This window comes from Atractosteus spatula, chromosome 7 (assembly GCF_055471065.1).
Source record: "Atractosteus spatula isolate fAtrSpa1 chromosome 7, fAtrSpa1.hap1, whole genome shotgun sequence".
NCBI lineage: Eukaryota > Metazoa > Chordata > Actinopteri > Semionotiformes > Lepisosteidae > Atractosteus > Atractosteus spatula.
In genome coordinates, this window is record NC_142712.1 from 9,063,471 (window position 1) to 9,083,298 (window position 19,828).

The 19,828-nt window shown below is 36.9% G+C and overlaps 1 protein-coding gene across 1 annotated transcript in view; it reads right to left on the bottom strand.

Annotated features, from left to right (window-relative positions):
* gab2 (GRB2-associated binding protein 2) overlaps positions 1-19,828 on the bottom strand; it is a 63,977-nt gene that overhangs the window by 16,909 nt on the left and 27,240 nt on the right. The window contains exon 2 of the mRNA XM_088921703.1: positions 8,878-9,178. Within this exon, the coding sequence (XP_088777829.1) occupies positions 8,878-9,178 (301 nt within the window). The remainder of the gene's footprint in view (positions 1-8,877; positions 9,179-19,828) is intronic.

The window sequence follows — 19,828 nt, forward strand, 5'->3', positions numbered from 1 at the left end:
AAAGCACGTTTTAAACTACCACAGTGAAAATGCTTACAGTATCCCTTTATCTTATGTTCAGCTTATCAGTGTTCTTTAGTAACACCGTGTTTACCTGGCTGTTCATTTTGTGTATTTTGTGCTGTGTAATAGGGTTGTTTTAATCTAGGAAACATTTTAAAGATCAGCTCATTTACCTGTGAAGTGTTATACAATAATAGGGGTTAATTCTTCACCTTCTCACCCTGACTACACTCTCTCAAACGAGTTGAAAATGTTTTAAAATAAGACAAAAACATGCTGCAGTTATGCAAACATACGGTAATTTCCTTAACAGTTATGTAAAAGAAACTACCACTAACACATAAAACCTGTGCTAATTGCATTGATGCTTTGGTGGTTCAATGCATTATAGGCTAGCCTAGGGCATTAGTAACAGACTTCTTCCACAGCTTTCCCATTAGGAACAAAAAGCCTGAGTGCTAACTTAAAATGTGTTTTTTTATTACTGGCTACTAACAGGCAGACATCTTTTCCCAATGGTTTTTAAGTACTAAATAGTGTCCCCATTGGCACTGTATATAAGAATCAATGTGTGTCCTGCCTATGTCCTTTGGAGGGTACTTTTAGGTGAACAGTATAAACATGAATGATGCTGTGATACTGTCCTTGGTATTTCTTGAATTACTGTACTAGGCATTTCATACAATAGTATAGGAATTTCAAATCGTATTGATATCTTCTATCTTGTTGTTTTGCAAGCCTTGCTGAGGATGTTGAAAGCACAAAGGAATCTGATGGGGAAAGCCACACAGATCAAAACATCCCTAATGATAACTAGAGGAATGGACTGTATTCACACTCCCTGTTCAAGAACTTCAAAAGATATTTGGAATCTTTTTTTAATTCCATGTCAACAAAAATGATAGCAGTGTGCTTTCTCAAGTCTCTTCTTTATGGTACTCTGGATAGTACGTGACACAAAAACAATCCAAGGTGGAGCGGACAAAGTTTTGAAGTCTGAAGACACGCATACAGTCAGCACAGTAACAAAAAATATCAATGGCAACAAACTGAAAATAAGCTCTTAACCAGCTGTAATGGCCCAAGGGTGCTGAAGTCATTGCTAAATATTTAAGAGGCCAATTTCTTTTTTTCTGTTTGAAGAAAAAGCTGAAGTTTCTTGGAAATTCTGGAACGATTCCCGCCACATTCATCTTTTCTGCACCTGATGGCCAAACTAACAGCTGCAAAACACTTCAGCACCTTCAAAGGTTTGAATATAAAAAGATCACCGACCATAAAAAAGCAGAACTGTAGCAAGTTAAAAAATCTCTGTCCTTCATTTAACGTCATCTGTGCATATGAATGCCAAGATCAAGGCTGAGGCAGGAGGCTGGCCACTAGCAGCTAGAAGTTAGAGAACAAAGGACTGAATTGAAGTGATTTGCTTGTGTGGGTCTTTATTAATAACACTGGGAGCTATCCTTCAATGGAACCATGTTTAACTCCTCTGCTCAGACATGTGGGCTAATGAGTCATTTTGACACTTGTGCCAGTACTGTTCCCATCCAATGAACAACAAGCCATCTGGAAGGGCTACAGCATGTCCGGTAGCCAAGCTACTGCTGATAGTACCTTGAAGACAAAATTACCTCTACTGTATGCCATACTGGTATCCAGAAAGTCTGTCCAATGTCAGGGTTGCAGCCAGATTTCAAGGTGGCAGAGGGATGTTGAATTAAAATCCTCAGCCTTCTGTCACAGGGGATTTATAATTTGTCTGTAACGCTCATTTAGTTGAGTTCCATTTCTTTCAATATACACAATGTACATTATAAAAGAAAATAGCAACATGCTCTAGTTGGCTACACTCCTATTAAAAGAGAGTAATAGCATACTTGAAACACATTTCCTGACAAGAATCACAAAACCATACTGACAAATACGGAATGTAACTGTAGGATATACAGTTTAAAATTTAGAAAGAGTGGAGTTTAAATCAAGAGATCTTACATTAAAATCATACCATGTTCTAATAATACTGTGAAAAAGTTTGGTCTCTACATTACAAAAACATATAGCTGCACTGAAGTGGTACAGAGAAGAGTGACCAGATGGATTCCTGAGCTCAAAGGTGCGTCCTACATGTACACTGACAGGTTAAAAGAAGTGAACCTTTAATTTTTAATAAGAATGTTGAACATAATGCACATTTGAAAGGACTAAGATTCAGCAGTGATTTGAATCATTGCAAAGTCCTAATAAGAATAAGCTTAAAAATAATGGTTTACAGTATAGGATTCACATTTAGATCTTTTCTTCTCAGTTGTCCAGTCAGCTCCACCCCAATATTCAGCTACATAACCTTACACAGTTCAAAGTTGTTCCAAGGGGAAAAAAATACAAACAACTATACAAAAAATTATTTTGGAAAAAGGACAGTACGGTGAACCTAAAATGTTTTTATTTTTCAGCTCCAACACCAGCTGTTTCCAGACAAATAAAAAGGCTCCATCATTAGAATTCTGGTCAAACTGCATGAGAATGAAACTGTAAATGAAAACATTTATGACTCCATTATACCAAAAATTCCTACTCAAAAGTTTAGTCTAGATGTCTAATCTTGGGATCTATAGTAGGTGATACTAAATAAAAACTCAGATAAAAGGCTCAGACACCTGAAAAACTGTTCAGCGAGCTATTTCCACCCCGAACTATCGACACCTATGTTTACCTTCCTGCAGAGACGTCTTGCACTAATAACGCCCATCCCCTACTTTGTGGGTCTTGCATATGGCTCTAAAAATCATTTTGAAATACGAGCTTCATTAAAAGACATGATAACTCAGCCCCTCCCCTGCTGGTGCCCACTGCGCCCCCCTCCTTGCCTGACCCCTAGATGAGAAGGAGGAGCTCAGAAAATGGAGCAACAGCAGCTGGGATTGGCAGACTGACCTCAAAGCATTACACCGTCTCGGTTATTTTAACAAAAAAATCAATGCCTGTGAAGGGCAAATCGGAAAAAAAAAACAACAACCCCATGCAAGCAGTAAAACACCCATCCCTGTCAGCGCCGAGCTGGCCTGTTCTGGTGCCCTTGGCTAACCTTGTGGAGCGTCCCAGGAGCTTGCTGCCAGCCCATAGTGCTGCTGACTGATGGAGAAAATCACAGCATCAATACAGGGCTGCTACAGCCGCCCCTCGTGCGCCAACCTGAGAGGGGGAGACACATGGAAAGAGAGCTGGATAACCACAGGCTGCAAGGAGGAGCAGAACTGGGCTGTGTGGAAAGCTTTTCTGTACCGAACATTATTTAGGCTATCCTGGTGCTTTTATTTAGACTATGTTCATAAAAACGCGGCGCATTGTAAACTGTCTGATTTTAAACAGCATTGGAAGCATTCCTCCTGCAGCTCTTATCTACGATTTCAGAAACATGATTCAAGTTCGCTGTTGTGGGCAGTTTTTTTTTCTCAAGGTAACTCACCTCCCTCCCACAACATGTGTTTATTCAGGTGAATAAATTGTTCTGCTACAGATTTAATATTAAAAATAGATAACAAATTATCTACATTTTATACTTTTTCGTTCACTGTGGTTCACAGTTTTTCTGCATGTGTTTCTGCACAGCAGTGGTAAGATATCCTTCCGCCCTGTTCCTCTTTCCTCTTCTATAAAAAAAACCTGAACTATAGACTATCAACTTGAGAAAAACAGGGATCTTACTAAGTGATCCTAGAGGCCTGTAAACATTGTCTGACTGTTACAAATCCTTTCTTTCTAAACAGATTTTCAGAAATGTATGGTATTAAAATCCCTTAAATTCATTAAACTCAGGTATTACTGAGTGTGGCACGTGTCTTTTATTCTCTGGGGCAACTTGAATAATTGTATTTATTTGAACAATAAAAAGCCCAAACAGAACAAGTATTTTTACAACACAAAAGTTTCATTACTGTTTACAGATGTTTACAGCACAGTAAGTATTAGAGCCCTGCCTTCTAAAGTTCTAAAAAATGAATACTTCATACAATAAACTAAATCTGCCTCTGAAAAAAAATGATTATAAAAGAATGGGGACTAATTTCCCTATTTTAGATAAAGACATTACTATAATAAGAGATGTTTTTACCCTGTGTATAAAGGAAATCAAGATTTCCAAATAGACAAAACAGCAAGCTATCTTCTATAACAAAGCTCAGACTCCTGTATTCTTTTAGCATGCAGACTAGCTGGAAAGAATCTGGTTTCAAGACAGATTTCAAGGAGCTCTATCTCAGCTCAAGTTATTGATGAAGATGAGGATGATGATGTCTCTCCTTCTTCCTGTTTGTTCTATTTTTCTCTCTGTCTGTTTTCATATTTATGCTATAGTACATTCTTATAGATGCTAGCTTAATGTCCTCACTAGGAATGGCCCATTAATATATCTAATATATCCATTTTAATCATCTAACAGGGACTTCATTGAACCTGAGTTAATTATTAGAAGTGTCGTTTTATCATCTGCAACTGGTAAAGACGGCTAGATACATATAGCAAAACAATACCAATTGTCTCAAACAAAATACAAACAGAAAGAAATAAAACAGAGAAATACAAACATTGGTAATGCTGAAGCTCAGTTACCCTCAGAGCAACAGCACTATAGAACAACTAGTTTAAACATTTTCTTTTAGACTAATAACTCATAGAGATGTTTCTCCCATACCAAAATTATTTGTAATGTTTCGAGACGGAGGCAAACAGGTGTTCAGACGTGATAGAAGAAAATGGAAATAGGTGCTGTGTGATGGCTCACTGCTTGCCTGGCAGCTATTTAGCTTTCCCGGTGGCAAAAAAGGACTGGGTTGACAACTACAGTAAATACAGATGCCTATCAATAATCATAATGAAGAATCCACATCCAATCATCCATCCACTAAAATGTAAATAATACAACTTTAAATGTGGAGAAAAAAGATACCTGCTTACTTGCAGTGTTCTAAGAATTAGAGCTGAGGTGTAAAATGATGAAGGACTGCCACATTGGGGTTAGATCCCATGTCTGGAGGCTGGCTTTCTGAGGAAGGAAAGAGTCAGCCTACATCTGTCAAGTCTGATCCACCTTAAAAACACATGCCCTTCTTTTGTTCCCACAAATACAAATTCTTACAAATTTCAACGTGGGTTTAGACATTTCCTGACTGCCTTCCAGGCACAACAGCCAAGCTTACTTTCTTCAGCCTTGGGGAAACACAGGCACAAAAGAGCAAACAGCTTTTTATTTTCACATTCCGCACTGAAGTCTCCTCCATGTTTATTTGGAAATGGCAGTTCATGCAAAGCACTTCCAGTACAAGCCTACTTTATGGTACATGGGTTTTTACTTAAGTCATAGCAGTTCGTTTATCCTGTACATTTTTATGGTTTTCATTTTTTTTTAAAGAAGATGTAGTCAAAGGGAGCTGGAAAATGTCCGAGATGGTGACATGACTGAGGTGTGTCTACTGCAGAGGCTGCGATGAGCACAGCTGTGAGTTGAGGAGTTTCAGTGGAGGTGGAGGTCAGGCCAAATTCTGTTCTTGTGGTTTTTTTGCCAATAACATGTGGAATGATTTTCTCATCACCACACCAGGGCCCAGTGCTGCTTTCTCACGGTCAGTTATGAGATTCCAGTATGTCATTAAACCTCCCTCATAATACAGCTCGTTTTCTAAGTATGAGGGAAGGGCTTTTGTTGCTGAAACCCCTGAGAAGACATAGCAAAGAGCTGGGGAGGGATTTAATGAAATGTGAAGGCAATGAGCTGTGATCCTAACCAACCTTTGAACTTACCAGCTGCATGAATTTTCAGATATGCAGTAACTCGTGTAAGAAATGTAGAAGCACAAAACCAATCATGATGAATTTTATATTAATTTATACTATACATTAGTATACAAGGTGTAAGACCAATTGAAAAGGTTCAGTGGGTTTTTTAAAAAAGCCACGCCTTTACCCATCATTTGCTTTTCATTCAGTAAAGATGTTTATATGTTCTTAACCAAAACACTATGTATTGTGCCCACCTGCACTAAACACACAGTATGTACCTATAACAACTAAAAGATACTTTCTTAATTTGAATTTCTAATAGTAATTGTTGCTGCTTCAATTGTATTTATATGCCCTTAAGAGACTAAAGCATATTAATAAACTAATAATCTGATCTGTCATCTGCTAAAATGTCAAGAAACTTCAAATGTGGAGAAAAAAGATACCTGCTTTCTTGCAGGGTTCTAATAATGTGACATTTGGAATATGGCTGAGGTTTAAAATGATGAAGGACTGCCATGTGTTTCAGCTGTGTGCAGAGGACTGGGGTTAAATCCCATGTTTAAAGGTTCAGTGAATTTGAAAAAAAAGTAAATACATGTCTTGACTTGCTAGAAAGCTATTTTTCCCATTCCATGAGTATAGCCTTATTTGCTATGTCACAACTACAGAAACAATACATACAACGATACGCGAAAAACTCATCTCCCGTTTGGAATTTTAGTACGGCAATCCGGAACGCCAATTTTTCTATGCAATTTTACTGAACTGTCATTTAAAAGATGTGGATTTAGGAAGATGTATCTCTGAAATAAAAAAAAATGCATGGCAAATATCTGAGCAAGAGCTGGATTCCCCAAAGACATGAAGCCAAGAGGTCATGTTGTCTCATTTGCAATATCTCTAGGAACAGCCCCCACAAATCCTCACGTAATCTTCTCTATGGTAGAATTACTGTATATGCCTCCTTCATTCTGTTCTAAGCAAACAGTTACTTCTCTTTGGTTTTAAGGGTAAATAACAGCAACACATGATTAATTATAATTAAGCATATATCCACGACTCCCCTTTCTTTCTGTACCTATTTAATTCTCATGATTCAATGTTTTCAGTTCCAGAAATGCTGTAAATACCCATCTTCTTTTAAAAAAGTAATTACTGCAGTATTCCAGCTTAAGTAATTATTTAAGTTCAAGTAGATAGCTGTGTCAGCATGTGTAGGCTGCAAAGGATATTTTGGTGGAGGTTGTGTTCCATGCTGAAAGGAAATAAAAGAGACACAATGTTTTGGCTGTGGAGCCTTCTTCAGGCTCCTGAAGAAGACTGATCTGACCTGAAGAAGGCTCTACAGCCAAAACGTTGTGTCTCTTTTTTTCCCTTTCAGCATGGAATAAGTCATTATTCGTCTGATGTACCCACTTTCATACTTTAGGTACTGACTAAGACTGACAGAGGTAGGGCCATCCCTGAGTAACAGTTCCTGTGGTTTGATGGCTGAGAGAGAGACCTCCGTGACTAAGGTAAAATGACGACTGAAAGTCAAATCAGTGAGAGGTGTGCTCTGAAGCAGCAAGAATGCTGAATTTAATTTTTTAATTAAAATATGGCAGATCAATTTACTAAAAATACTGATCCATGTAATGAAAAATGATTTTCAATTTCAGTACTCAGTGCCATAATGAGAGTCTCAGACATGACTTACAGGATTTCACAGAAGGGACTACAGTACCTTCCCTTCTTATTAATGCGCTTTGTTCAAATCTTAGGACAAAAGCCAATTTCATTCCTAGCTACAGTATACTAATGCAGTAAAGGAGACAAGGGAATATTAATCAAGGTTTTCCTAATGAAATGCAATTTGTACTACCTATAAAAGCAGAAATCAAACTGCTAATATTGCCTTTAAATTGAGAAGAGACCTGCTTTATTTAAGGTATCCTAATGGCATCTTTGATTAATTTAGCCTTAACACAACTGGTTGGGCTACATTAATGAAGGAACCATTTTACATAAAAGCCCATTTGCACTATTGTTAAAAGTGTTTTCTTTTTTTAAAGACACCTATGAACTCCAGTAATACAAACAAGTCAGACCTCCAGTTTCACATGAAGCAATCTAAAAGCCAACTTCAATCAGAACAATATTTAGAAATCCAACTGCCTTTTTTGTGGCTTTACCTCAAAAAATCTTTTTAAAAAAGTACTGTCATTGCATTTAACGATTAATGGATTTCCTCTTTTAATGATTTTTATTATAACCTGAAAAGGAATTGGAATTAGACTAGACTGTAGGAGCTTGGAGTATACGATTCCTTCCATTAGACTAAACAGGCCAATACAAATGGCTTTATAGTCAACTGTGGAAGAGGTTAACCTCACACACTGTCATCATCAACAGAAAGGCATAAAAAAATTGTTTACCTTCAAAACCTTACTGTAATCTGGAGAGGAACATTATTTGTTTCTTCTTTGAAATACATTTAAGTGTACTCTAAAAATAGGCATGATCATGATTCTGGGAAATAAAGTGCCCTTTGTATTTTTAAAGTGCCAGCCAGTTACAAAAAGGTCCCTCTGAAACACAGGCATTGCATCTCTGCTGGAAATGACGGGGAGATTTCAGCTCTTTAACAAAACAAAAGAAAGAAACAAAAAAAAATCAATAACCCTATTAGACGCTGCTTCCATTTGGCAGGCATGATTCTTTTTTACTTTCATATCGAAATAAAAAAAGTCTCCTGAAACGATCTCATGTTTCAAAGCCACTATTTCTTCTGATAAACACTTTCCGAAACCACCAATATTACACAGCAGTAGGATGGTTCTCTGACAAAACCTGTCTAGTATTTTATGTACTTAAATATTTTTCTATAAGACTTACAAGACTCGCTAAAAGAATTAAAAATATAATCGGACAAAACACCCACTTCAGATCACTCAAATTTGGTTTTAATTTGATTAAAAAAAGTTTTCCAAGCGGTGTAAGAAACAAACACTACACTGTTTGGACACTGGCATCTGCAAGGCAGGGGGATTGATAGAAGGGTTTGAAAGACAGCCTTCAGAGAGGCAGACGATTCTGTGGACGAACAGCTGTTACCATTGTTTTCCTCGGACTGGTTGAACCCGCAGATCTGGCAGATGCAACGCACCCACTTGTTCATGTCATCCTCTGTTTCCGCCACCAGGTAGAAGGTGCGATCGGAGGTCTTGATGTCAAAGACAAAGCTGTCCTGGAAATCCTTCCTGTTGAATGTCAGCCCAGCGTCCACCTGCTCACAGCAATGCAGATCAATGACCCGAATTGGCTTCTTGGAGTGATCGTTCTTGTAGTACTCCAGCACATCTGGGTCTCCACTCATCCTCCCACTGCGCAGGATAAACCATCGCTTTTTCCAGGCCTGGAAACCAAGGAGACCGAGGCAAAGCAAGAAATGAGACTCATGACTGAAGCACATGGTAGCACCAGTAAAATAATGGAAAAACCTTCATATTCAGAAAATAACATCTGAATAATCCGTCGGGAGAAGTATATTTAAACAAGGTGTTAAGTCAAAGTTTCCATAGAAACTACAATGATTCCATCTGGAAACAATATCTTTGACATTTGTGTTTCTCACCAAATGTCCATGAACACTATCTTTTCTACTGGCTCCTCTAATCACGCTAGTTTAACAAGAGGCTTAAGATTCTGGACAAACAACATGCAAATTTAAGACGACAGACGGGGGTTAAGAAAATGAAGTAAAATATTTTCTAAACCAAACTTTTACTCCTTTATCAGCTTTAAACGGGAAGTGTGTTAAGGTTTTGTGTAACATTAGTGTCATACAGAAGATGTTTTTTTGGCAAGCTAGAAATAATCTTTACTGAAGAAAAACCCCAGTTGAGTATTTTCAGAACAACTGCCGAGGTGAGAAGTAATGATTTATTATTGTCTCTCGCATGCTTTTTACTCAGCTCACAAAAATAAAGATTTGCTTTACAGGGACGAACAGGAAGTGAGGGGTTAGTTTCTGCAGGTGTCTCTGAAACCCTCCTGCTTGACGTAAATACCGGTTTGATTACAACTGAGCCAGTGTAGTCCAAGCACAAGCGACAACAACAGCTTTGCATTTCCTTGATAACAACTGAACCAGTTGTGGCAAACACACCTGCAGGGACTGTATGTAGTTCAATCAGCACAAAGATAAAAGGGAGAGGTGGCTAGGCCAGGCCCACCACAGTGAAACGAAACCCTTGCACTTAAACCCCGGTTGCCAAAAACAGTGTGAGGTGAGGTTTCCCATTAGAAGATTCTGACCTGACACACAAATTTATAGAAATAGCATATGAGGTAAAACCTTTGGATTCTGTCGGCTGTGGTGCCTGTCTGGCTACTTCCTCCCACCAGCTCAAGCATGGTACCATAAGTCTAAAGCAGACTCGTGTGTAGGAATACCAAACAACCTTTAACACTGGATTATTTCAGCAGTAATAAATAAGACTTCCTGAAGTGTCCGATCTTTTTTTCTTGCAGCTAGATGGAACAAAGAAAGATGACATGCCCAGGGTTGCACACAGTGATGGGCTTGTGGTGTATTTCCTTTACGTAATCATAAAACATAAGTAACGTTGACACACAGGATACTTACTGCAAGCTCCCACTCGCCACACTCACTTTCAATAAAACCCCTCTGGTAACAAATCAATTTGTACAAACCCCTAAAACGGTTGCAGAGCAGTGGATGATAAGGGACAATAATTTTTGGCTCTGAACAGCATTTGCTTTTTTATAAAATCTGTTTAACATGACAAAAATACAATACAGCAGTATAAAAAATACACTACATACATATAACTCTACATAACATTCTTAAAGAGCGGGTGACATCATAATTCACAATACTTGAAAAACATTGTACTAATAGAAAATATGGCTAAATTCCATTTTGGGTTAGCACAATGGGCTCCACTTGAATTTCCTCCTTAATTTGATTGGTTAAGTAATTTCTCACTTCTTCCGATTTATGATCTGAGCTGTGTAGTGGGATTGCTGGTGCTAAATGTCTGCTGCACATCACCCATGTGGGAACTGCACTTCAGTGAGGGGTGACATGAGTCTCCTCCTATACAGTAAGCCATACAAATGCAAAAATATTATAACTAAGAAACTACCAATTACTTTCAGATTATATCATTTATGCTCAGTAAAACAACACCAAATAATACGTCATATCATAAAACATCATTATAAATGTAAATGTATAATGTCTACAAAGGTCTACAAAAACCTTGTTTTATTTCTTTGAATGGCCTTTTGTACAGGTGCCTTTTGTATCACAATAATTTAAAATTAATCATTTTTTATGTGGAGTACATTTCAGAAACAGTAATTTCACAATGACAGTGCCATCATGTGCGTTTGTTCCAAATCACGTTAGGCTAGCACATTCAGCAATCTGCCAGAGTACTGCATAATCTTTCACATCAGACTAGTACAGCATGAGAAAACGACATGTTCTGAGGGTATAAAATGCAGCAGGAGCTAGCAGAGAGTGTGTTTTGCTTCTATTTTCTTTTGAAAGAGCACCTTGGGCAGTGAAGCAGGCTGATTTGGATGTCATTTTCTGCCAGACTGATAAATGGCAAGGACTTCGGGCTAAACGAGTTTAATGGTCTGGCAGGCCCATAGACTGAGCAAAGCATCTCACACTTTATCAATGCCCAGGTGCACTAAAAAGAAGCTCCAAGGATACACGCTGGGTATGCGCAGAAGGTGCAAATGGCAGATATGCATGAATGAGTCTGCTGCCAGCAGCTCTTAATAGTGCAATGTTATTTTTACACCGTGAAAGTTGTATAAAATAGCCTAGATCACCTCTTGTGTTACAAGCACCACCTGTCTAGAATAAACACCATTTTTCAACAAAGGATAAAAAGCAAGATGCCTCATCGAAGCATCTACAGAAGAGCCCAGAGTGTCAAAAAACCCTTCAGTACACACCCTGCGCTCATAGTAATCGGTTATGTTTGACTGGTGACAGAAAACGACTACCGAAAAAGGTCTGGAAATCCCCTCTTCCAAACTGGCTTGTGCAAAATGGAAAAATATAAAGCAATACATTTTGATACTCTACCTCCTTCACAAGAGGAAGTGCACTCTGACTTGTTATGAGCAGGATCAAAAGTCAATAGTCCTGTACAGAATTTGTTTTTCTCCTAAAAAATATCCTAAAGTTCTGCTTAATTAAACTTGGGACCTCCCTTAAATTAAAGAAAGGTCAGTGGAAGAAACTTTGGTATATATTTTCCACATACTGTATTGTTAGGGAATCGATATACCAATATAATATTTAAATATAGAAAAAAACTCCCCTTTTCACTTTAGCTTAAAGTCCTTAAAGGAAAATATAATCAATGTCTAACAAAGCAAACATAGATGTCAGATCCTGGAATTTATTTGGGGAAATAACCACAAAGGACAAGACAACAGCTTTTTTGTTTAGTTCTTTGGCATTCTGTCTGGGGAAGATAACTGCTGGCACCAAACCTTTCCATTTCCCCCTGTGCCGTACCTAACCAGCAATTCCAACACCTGCAAGTCAACTAAAGAGAAATAAGACGACAAAAAGTACTGTACCTGACAGTCACAGCCATCTAAGGCATACTGAAATTTATACATGTAAATGTAGCATTTCTCAGTGACAACATGTACACAAAATCGCATTGGATCACACACAATGGCAACTTTCAAATAACTTCTGAAAGATCATGAAAGATCTTCTGAAAGAAATGGGAAACATTTTGTTAAGCAGTTGATGCAAGCAAAGTAACAGATTTCATCTTCCAGAAGAGGCTCAGATTACATGTACAGTATATGCACATTGTATTTTATTCAGACTGGAATATGTAATTTAATGATACTGCAAATACCAATGTCACCCATCCTGAAGGGTTAGTTCTGTCCTGGTACATTATTTCTGGTATCTTGAATGGCATGTCTTATCAGATCCCCAGAACAATCAACACCTAAAGTGGAGAATGTAAACAAACTGTTGATGTTTTAACTACCAAAAATATCGGAGGCTGTTTTGTATGCAGACCAAAAGCGCCATTAACCAGACTGTTTTTGGCAGTAGTTGTTATTATGCAATTGAGACACACATTGGTTAATGCAGGTGCTTTGACACACATGACAGGTTTTGGGTTGGGTTCCCCTACTAAATTAAGACCCCAGATGTTTGTTTTTGTCTTTTGATTTGTTTTGTTTTTTTTTCCATCGCATGGACTGAAACAATTGATAAGTTTCCATACAAATCAGATTGGAATCAAGATAAATTCAGAAAATAACAAGGACAGGAAACAAGGCAGTGTGGATCACTCCACATTTGTGTCTGAACCAGAGACACTAAGTAACGTTTAAAATTGTCCAATTACAGTGCACAATTTATGTCATCACATTACTGCATCATTACATAAATACCACTAAATAATTATAGCATAATGATGTAATTGCCTGTAAGAGTGTTTTATTAGGACTGAATGAAAAACAAATCAGAGTTAACTAAAAACATTCTCTCCAGGTATCTTCAGGACAGCTACAGTAAGCTGCTGTTAATTTGTTTTTCGACATCCTTATCCCTTAGTGAGGCTTATGGTATCCTTGGAACAGATGCTTGAGATGGAGTGTATGTTGGTTTCCACTAGTACCAGTTTGTAAGTTATTTTTTAAGAAAATTCCATGTCAGGTAAGTTCTCTGCAGTGATTGAAACTGTTTAAAACTAGGATGATGAAAAAAAAGTATATCATCATTATGATTCTTCTCTAATTATTACTAATACAATAGTAGCACAAGTAATAGAATTATCACATATTAATATTGTACGCGTGAAAACGAAAAAAAATGATTTCTAGAAGTTCTCACAATGGCTTGATTTACAAAGCTCAGCCACAACACATTCTTCAAAAATCAGTAAAACTAACAAGTCAAGAGACGATTTCAGGCACAACACTGCCAGCCCAAATGACAATGATGTGCATATTGACCCTGGCAACATGACACTGTACTGTATGTTGGGATTATAATTAGGAATAATGAGTTACTGCTGTCAAGTGTTAAAATGTTTTCTCAGTACAAGAATAATACTCATATCCCTTCTGTTTCTGCTAGGATTCTTTTACTACCTCAGTTCTAGCTACTTATTTTTTCCTTTGCTGTGGTTCAATAGTGTTTCACTATCTCAATTCATAAGATAGACAAACCTGGCTATACAAAGCAAACTGAAATTGAATTAAATTTACATGGGGTGACCTTTAAGACACACAGAGGAACCAGTTATTATTTTTCACAAGTGAGGTGATAATATTGCACTTGTGTGCACTGTATTTAACATTGAAAATTCTTTAAATCTAAATGACAATTAAAGAGCTTGCCTACATGCAATGCGTGAAATTGATGATCTGTCCACCATGTTTTAACACTAAACCTAATGAGATTTTGAAGAATGGATGAAAATGTCCTTATCTGTGAGTGCCAAGCATTTTAGTACAATTATTCTTTTATGATGTTGACCTGATTAAATGTTTTTAGTTCCATGTTTTTACATATTGAATCAAAGTGTCATCAGAATTTCACAGAGCATAGTGTTTTAAAATGAGAGATTGTTAAATAAAGAGACAGCAAATGAGAAATACATATATAAACAAATGATAATCAGAAACCAGATTCCACATGAATTTTCTTCACTTCAAGTTACAGTAAATCCTAATCTGAGGTTTTCAAAAATCAGATAACTGGAGCTTTGTTTTAAGTTCCCTGTAAATATTTTGTATACCTACTAAACTTGCATCTAGGCTCTCCATGCCATAGAGCTGATAGCCCTACACCATAATTTAAGTAGTTCTATCTAATAAATGATGTCCATCATCAGACAATAAAATTGAAGCAGAGCTTTTAAAGATGTCTTAAGCCACTTTGTCACAGGTTGGATAGTTTACATTTACTGAAACAGTGTTTTATTAGACAATGAATGCAATAATACTGTGTGTGTGCAGATTTACAAGGAGCTTTTAGCATTCGGGTGTTAAGAACCATTTCGATACCTTTGAAATAGCTTGGTAAAATGTTGAAGAAACTTAATTTGTTACCACATTACTAAACACTATTTAAAATTGTAATTTCTTGCATTTGTATATTATCATATCAAAGGATTCCCAAATGTCTTACACATAGAAGATGATTTACATGTAGGGACACTCTTCACTTGCCACTGAGGTGCAGTGCCTAGCAGGGTGATGCACGGCAGCCATTTTGATTGTGCCATCAGCTCCATTACACAGCAGATCAGAGGAAGATGTTTGTGATAACGTTTCTGACTGAATTAAGGAGGAAATTTAGGTAGGCCATGTAGTGCAAGCACATAGCACAATTTAACCAGATTACAGGTTAACCGCCCTGCTCTTGTGAATAATGGACCTTTCAAGGTCAGGAGCTCATCCAAAGAAAAACACCTCCTACAGCACAGTATCTTTGGTCTCGCACTGTGGCACTGGATTGGAAATTCCAGACCAGAGGAAAGAGTGCCACCAACTGGTCCACCAACACCATTTGAGTGGGGTACTAGTCAGCCTCAACCTTGCTTAGGTTTTAATACCTGATGAGATCAGGCTACTATGGGGTAACTCTGCTGTCTGCATCTGCTGTTATAACTATCGCCTCTCTAGTCACTGAGTGTGAAAGAAAAGAGGTTTACCATGCTGCCAACTAACTGAAGATTATCCCACTGTATACAAGTGTCGTTTTTCTTTTTGCTGTAAGAGAAAACTGTAATTTTTTCTAATATCCATATAGTTTACAGTGCAATTAGTATTTATGGCAATGTAGGGAAAATATAGTGTTGAATTCACGTCAGAGATGACAGCAAATGAAAACAAACTCTACAGTTGTAGGAGCCTTGTAAAAATACCGAAACAGTTTTCGGTATGACATGTCCAGAAAAATGATCTGGCCTTGAAAGTGAGTGTCACACCACGGTTATCTGTCATATGGAGTAATAAAGTTACAGACCGCCTGCGTAATTCTACGTCAGCATTAAAAACCGCATTAAGAACCCTTTAGCTAATAGGAAATCAGACTGTTTACAAAAGAACACTTCTGTACAACAGTTGATATCCTGTTTTAGGTGATGAAATATGAAACTGAGGGCATTTCTTTCTGTGGATATTTATAGGACTCTCAATTTGAAAAGGAGATTTAAAAATGATTCACTACAGTACGAAAGGAATGCAGACACAGTATTACTTAAAATACGGCATTCTTCAAGGTACATAAGCAAACCTTGGCATGATAATCATTCAATTTATTTTTACAAAGCAAAGCTCAGTCCAATTGCACTTCAGCACATTTTCAGCATGCATCAAGAATAACATTCCCTATTACCTCTGCTTCTATATTTATACCTCCCCACCCAAAATGGTTCTGCTGTTTGGTATCTATCTGACAATGAATGCTGCTTCACATATGGAACGTTGGCTAGGAATATTTTTAAAGGGTGTGGAATTAGGAATTCTGGTACACAACAATGCATGTTAAATGTTAAGAAAAAATGGGTTAAATCATCTTCATCCAGATGCAAGTACAAGGGAAAAAAAAATCTTCGGCACTCATTTTTTCATACATCTATGGGTTAAGACAAGAAAGCCTCCCTGTGAATATAGCACAATAACTGAATCAATCACACAGACACACCACTGCACGTACAGTTCAGCAGTTATGAGTAGATTATGTCAGCCTCTTTAATCAATCCTCATGCAATTAACTGTTCCTTTGTTAAAACAGAGTAAAACTAAAATATACAACTGAATGCTTTGTCAACATATTGGGAGATAACCCTCAGTCAGCTTCTGGTATTACATGCAGATGGATAAACATGCTATGCAAACAGAGTGCAGGGCGAACTTAAAAGCTGTGGCCTTCTGTAAGAATGGTTGACTGTTAAGAACTTTCCTGCTTTATGGGTTAACAGTGTGGTCAAAATGACCAAACCAGCTATGATCACGTCCTTCCACCTGCAAAACATCTACCTGTGTTATAGTATTTATCCAGCTGAGCAAACAGTCATAATGACAGGAGCCAGGAGCTACTATGATGTAATTCTCAGTTGTTGTCCATGGCCTCTTGTTTGACTTACTGTTTCAGTTTCAGAATAATCTTTGCCAATAATATAGAACAACTCAAACGCCTTTTACACCTTGTTTTCACAATATAGCTAAAGCACATTATTAGAGCTTTTGTTCTACTATATGTGTGAAGCAGCCTCTTTTACTGTAAGTCAGGTGGATTTCAAATCACAAGAACATTTTTTTTGCCAAATTCTATGAAAGGTACCTTATCCAAACCAGTCCACAAAAGAATATTATTCAAATAATATCTGAATATATATGGTATTGTATAGATTTTTTTTTATTGTGAACAGGAGTTCTGCTTGAACAACTTTTGTTAGAAGACTTTAATGAGTTGGAGTTCTGATATCTCACATAATACATAATTTTGAACAAACAAAACATCAGACATCAACACTACACCTGAAGCCTTCAGTGAGCAGATGCTGTGATAAGAGATGAAGGCTCACATCTACTCTTGCTATAATTTCCTGTGGTATTTCTATAGAAAAAGCCTAGTAACATGGTTATATATGGAAAACTACAGGTTAGTTTCAAGCTCTACTAAAAGCATTCATCAAGATATCTTTAATGATGGAATTTGCATTAGTTTCCCTGCAGAGATCTGTGGTACACAGAGCTTTATAAAACAGACAGCTGAGCTTCCGAATTGATCAAAATGAAAGACAAACACAGCCACTTTCCTGCTGCTTTGCAATTGAATTAGTATTCTTGGCTACAGAAAAACCAAAGAGTGGAAATTGTATTAACCTGAAATGTCTCTCCTAATTTTAAAAAACAGAGGTGATGTCTCTTGGTTCATTACCAAACCATTTTTAGTCAACAATGCCAAGCTTGTGCATTGGTGTGGTACCTTCTTTCTGGTTTTGAAGGTTAGATCTTTGAACATAAAAGGAGATCATTTTAAAACCTCATTCTAAAAATGTAATTTTGTATTTTTTTAACTTATAATTTACTTGTAATTTTAAATTACTTATACTAAAAACTCTAAGCTTTACTTAGAGCTTCTCTATTAACAGTTACTTTTTAATTATCCCTATTTTCTTCTCATTTCAACAAATGATAACCACATGCACATACTGTACACTACATCTAAGAATAATGGAATGTTTTGTATAATAAGTACATATTAAGTCAGCCTCCTTACGCAAATCAAATAAAACAAAACAATTCCACTGTTAAAAGATTTTATCATTGTAAGGTCACATACAGGTACATTATGCCCTGAATGTTTAACCTACTGTATTTAAAACATTTAAACAACATTTGAAAAGGCATGTAGAAGCTAATGCATTTTGCCATATAGTAGATGTACAATAACTGCAAACCCTATAAATTGCAGAAGTTGTTTATACAGTACAAGTCCCTTGTATCTGCTTGCATTTGTATTTGAAAACTAAAGTGCATTTCAAAGGACTCCAAACTTCCAACATTGACTTTACAAAGTACAACATGGAGGTCTTGCCTAAACAACTGTCATGCAAGTCCCCCTTGAAGATTGGCAATTTGATGTCATTTACTATTTTTGTAATCTTATAAACGTAAGACAGCTTTTTAAATTGCAATCATTGGATTATTTCAAACTCTTAGGACTTCCATGCCCACCACCCACAAAGGGACAACTCCAGTTTGCTGATCCATCACGTAACACTAACAATATAAAACTTGGTTTTTGTAAAAATAAAATGGTAAATGGGAAAATGAGAGGTTATTTTTTTCTCATACACACTCATTTCTCACTTCTTGTAAGCCAGATGTCTGCACATCATGATTAAAATCAAATGTCTGTGGTTTAACATAATGCAGAAACATTTCAGTGTCTCTTTCCCAGGCCGTTTACTATCTGCCTTTTGATAGTAATCGTTATAAACAATGATACACATGGTCGCAGAAACAAAATATTCAAACATTTTTTTAAGTCAGGGGAGACCACAAAAGCCTATTAGCTGCACAGAGAAAAAAAACAATTGCATTTAAACGCAATACTTATTACAATATAATAATATTGTCCCATGCACCTTTTTCATGAAGAGCAAAAGAATATCGTCACACTCCTCTTTGTGCAAATGAATTATTCATGCACTGTCTTTTGTATACATGAAGTAGAACCCACTGCTGTTCAGCATTCCTGAATTACTTGCATATGATTTTGACAGTTTTGTAAAAATTTGAGATGACACGGGTTTACAAACGTATTTGATTCTTTATGTAAAACTGCAGAAAGATGTAGATTGGTTGTTGCCTAAGCTTTAAACGCTGAACAGAATACATTTACTATGACTTCAAAGTAAGACTTGCTGTATACCTGCTGTTAGTTTACGGTTAACATTTAGTGTTAGGTCGTTGAATGTCTAGGCACAAAAACACGAAAAGCTTTCGGTTTTTGCTTACCTCAAAATACATTTGAGTTTGGAATTACACAGTAAACGCGTCATGCAAGTCAAGGCAGAAGGAAAAGTATTTCTGTGTCGCTTGAATGTAATGAAATTCGGGAACGGAAAACAAAACTAAAAACAATTCCAGGACAGCACGTAAGTTGCTGCTGTAGCCAACTGAGTCACGCGTTTCTGAAGAGAGTAATGTTGCTGGAGAAGCTTAAGTAATCTTGTCATAACAAAATATTATCTTCAAACTCAATACGTTTTGCTTTTAAATGCAATGTTATCTCCTTTTAACACTATAGGTATTGCTTTTAAACACGCAATATTGTTATTTAAACGCAATATTTTTTTTTCTCCGCGGCTTTAAAAGGCTTGGTATGAAGACTCTATTATCACTAATTACTAATTCAAAATATTAATTGATATTCATTGGTTACTAATGAAACGAAACTGACCACAGATAATGTGCATCAATCACACCTAAATACCCCCAAAAATGAATGCAT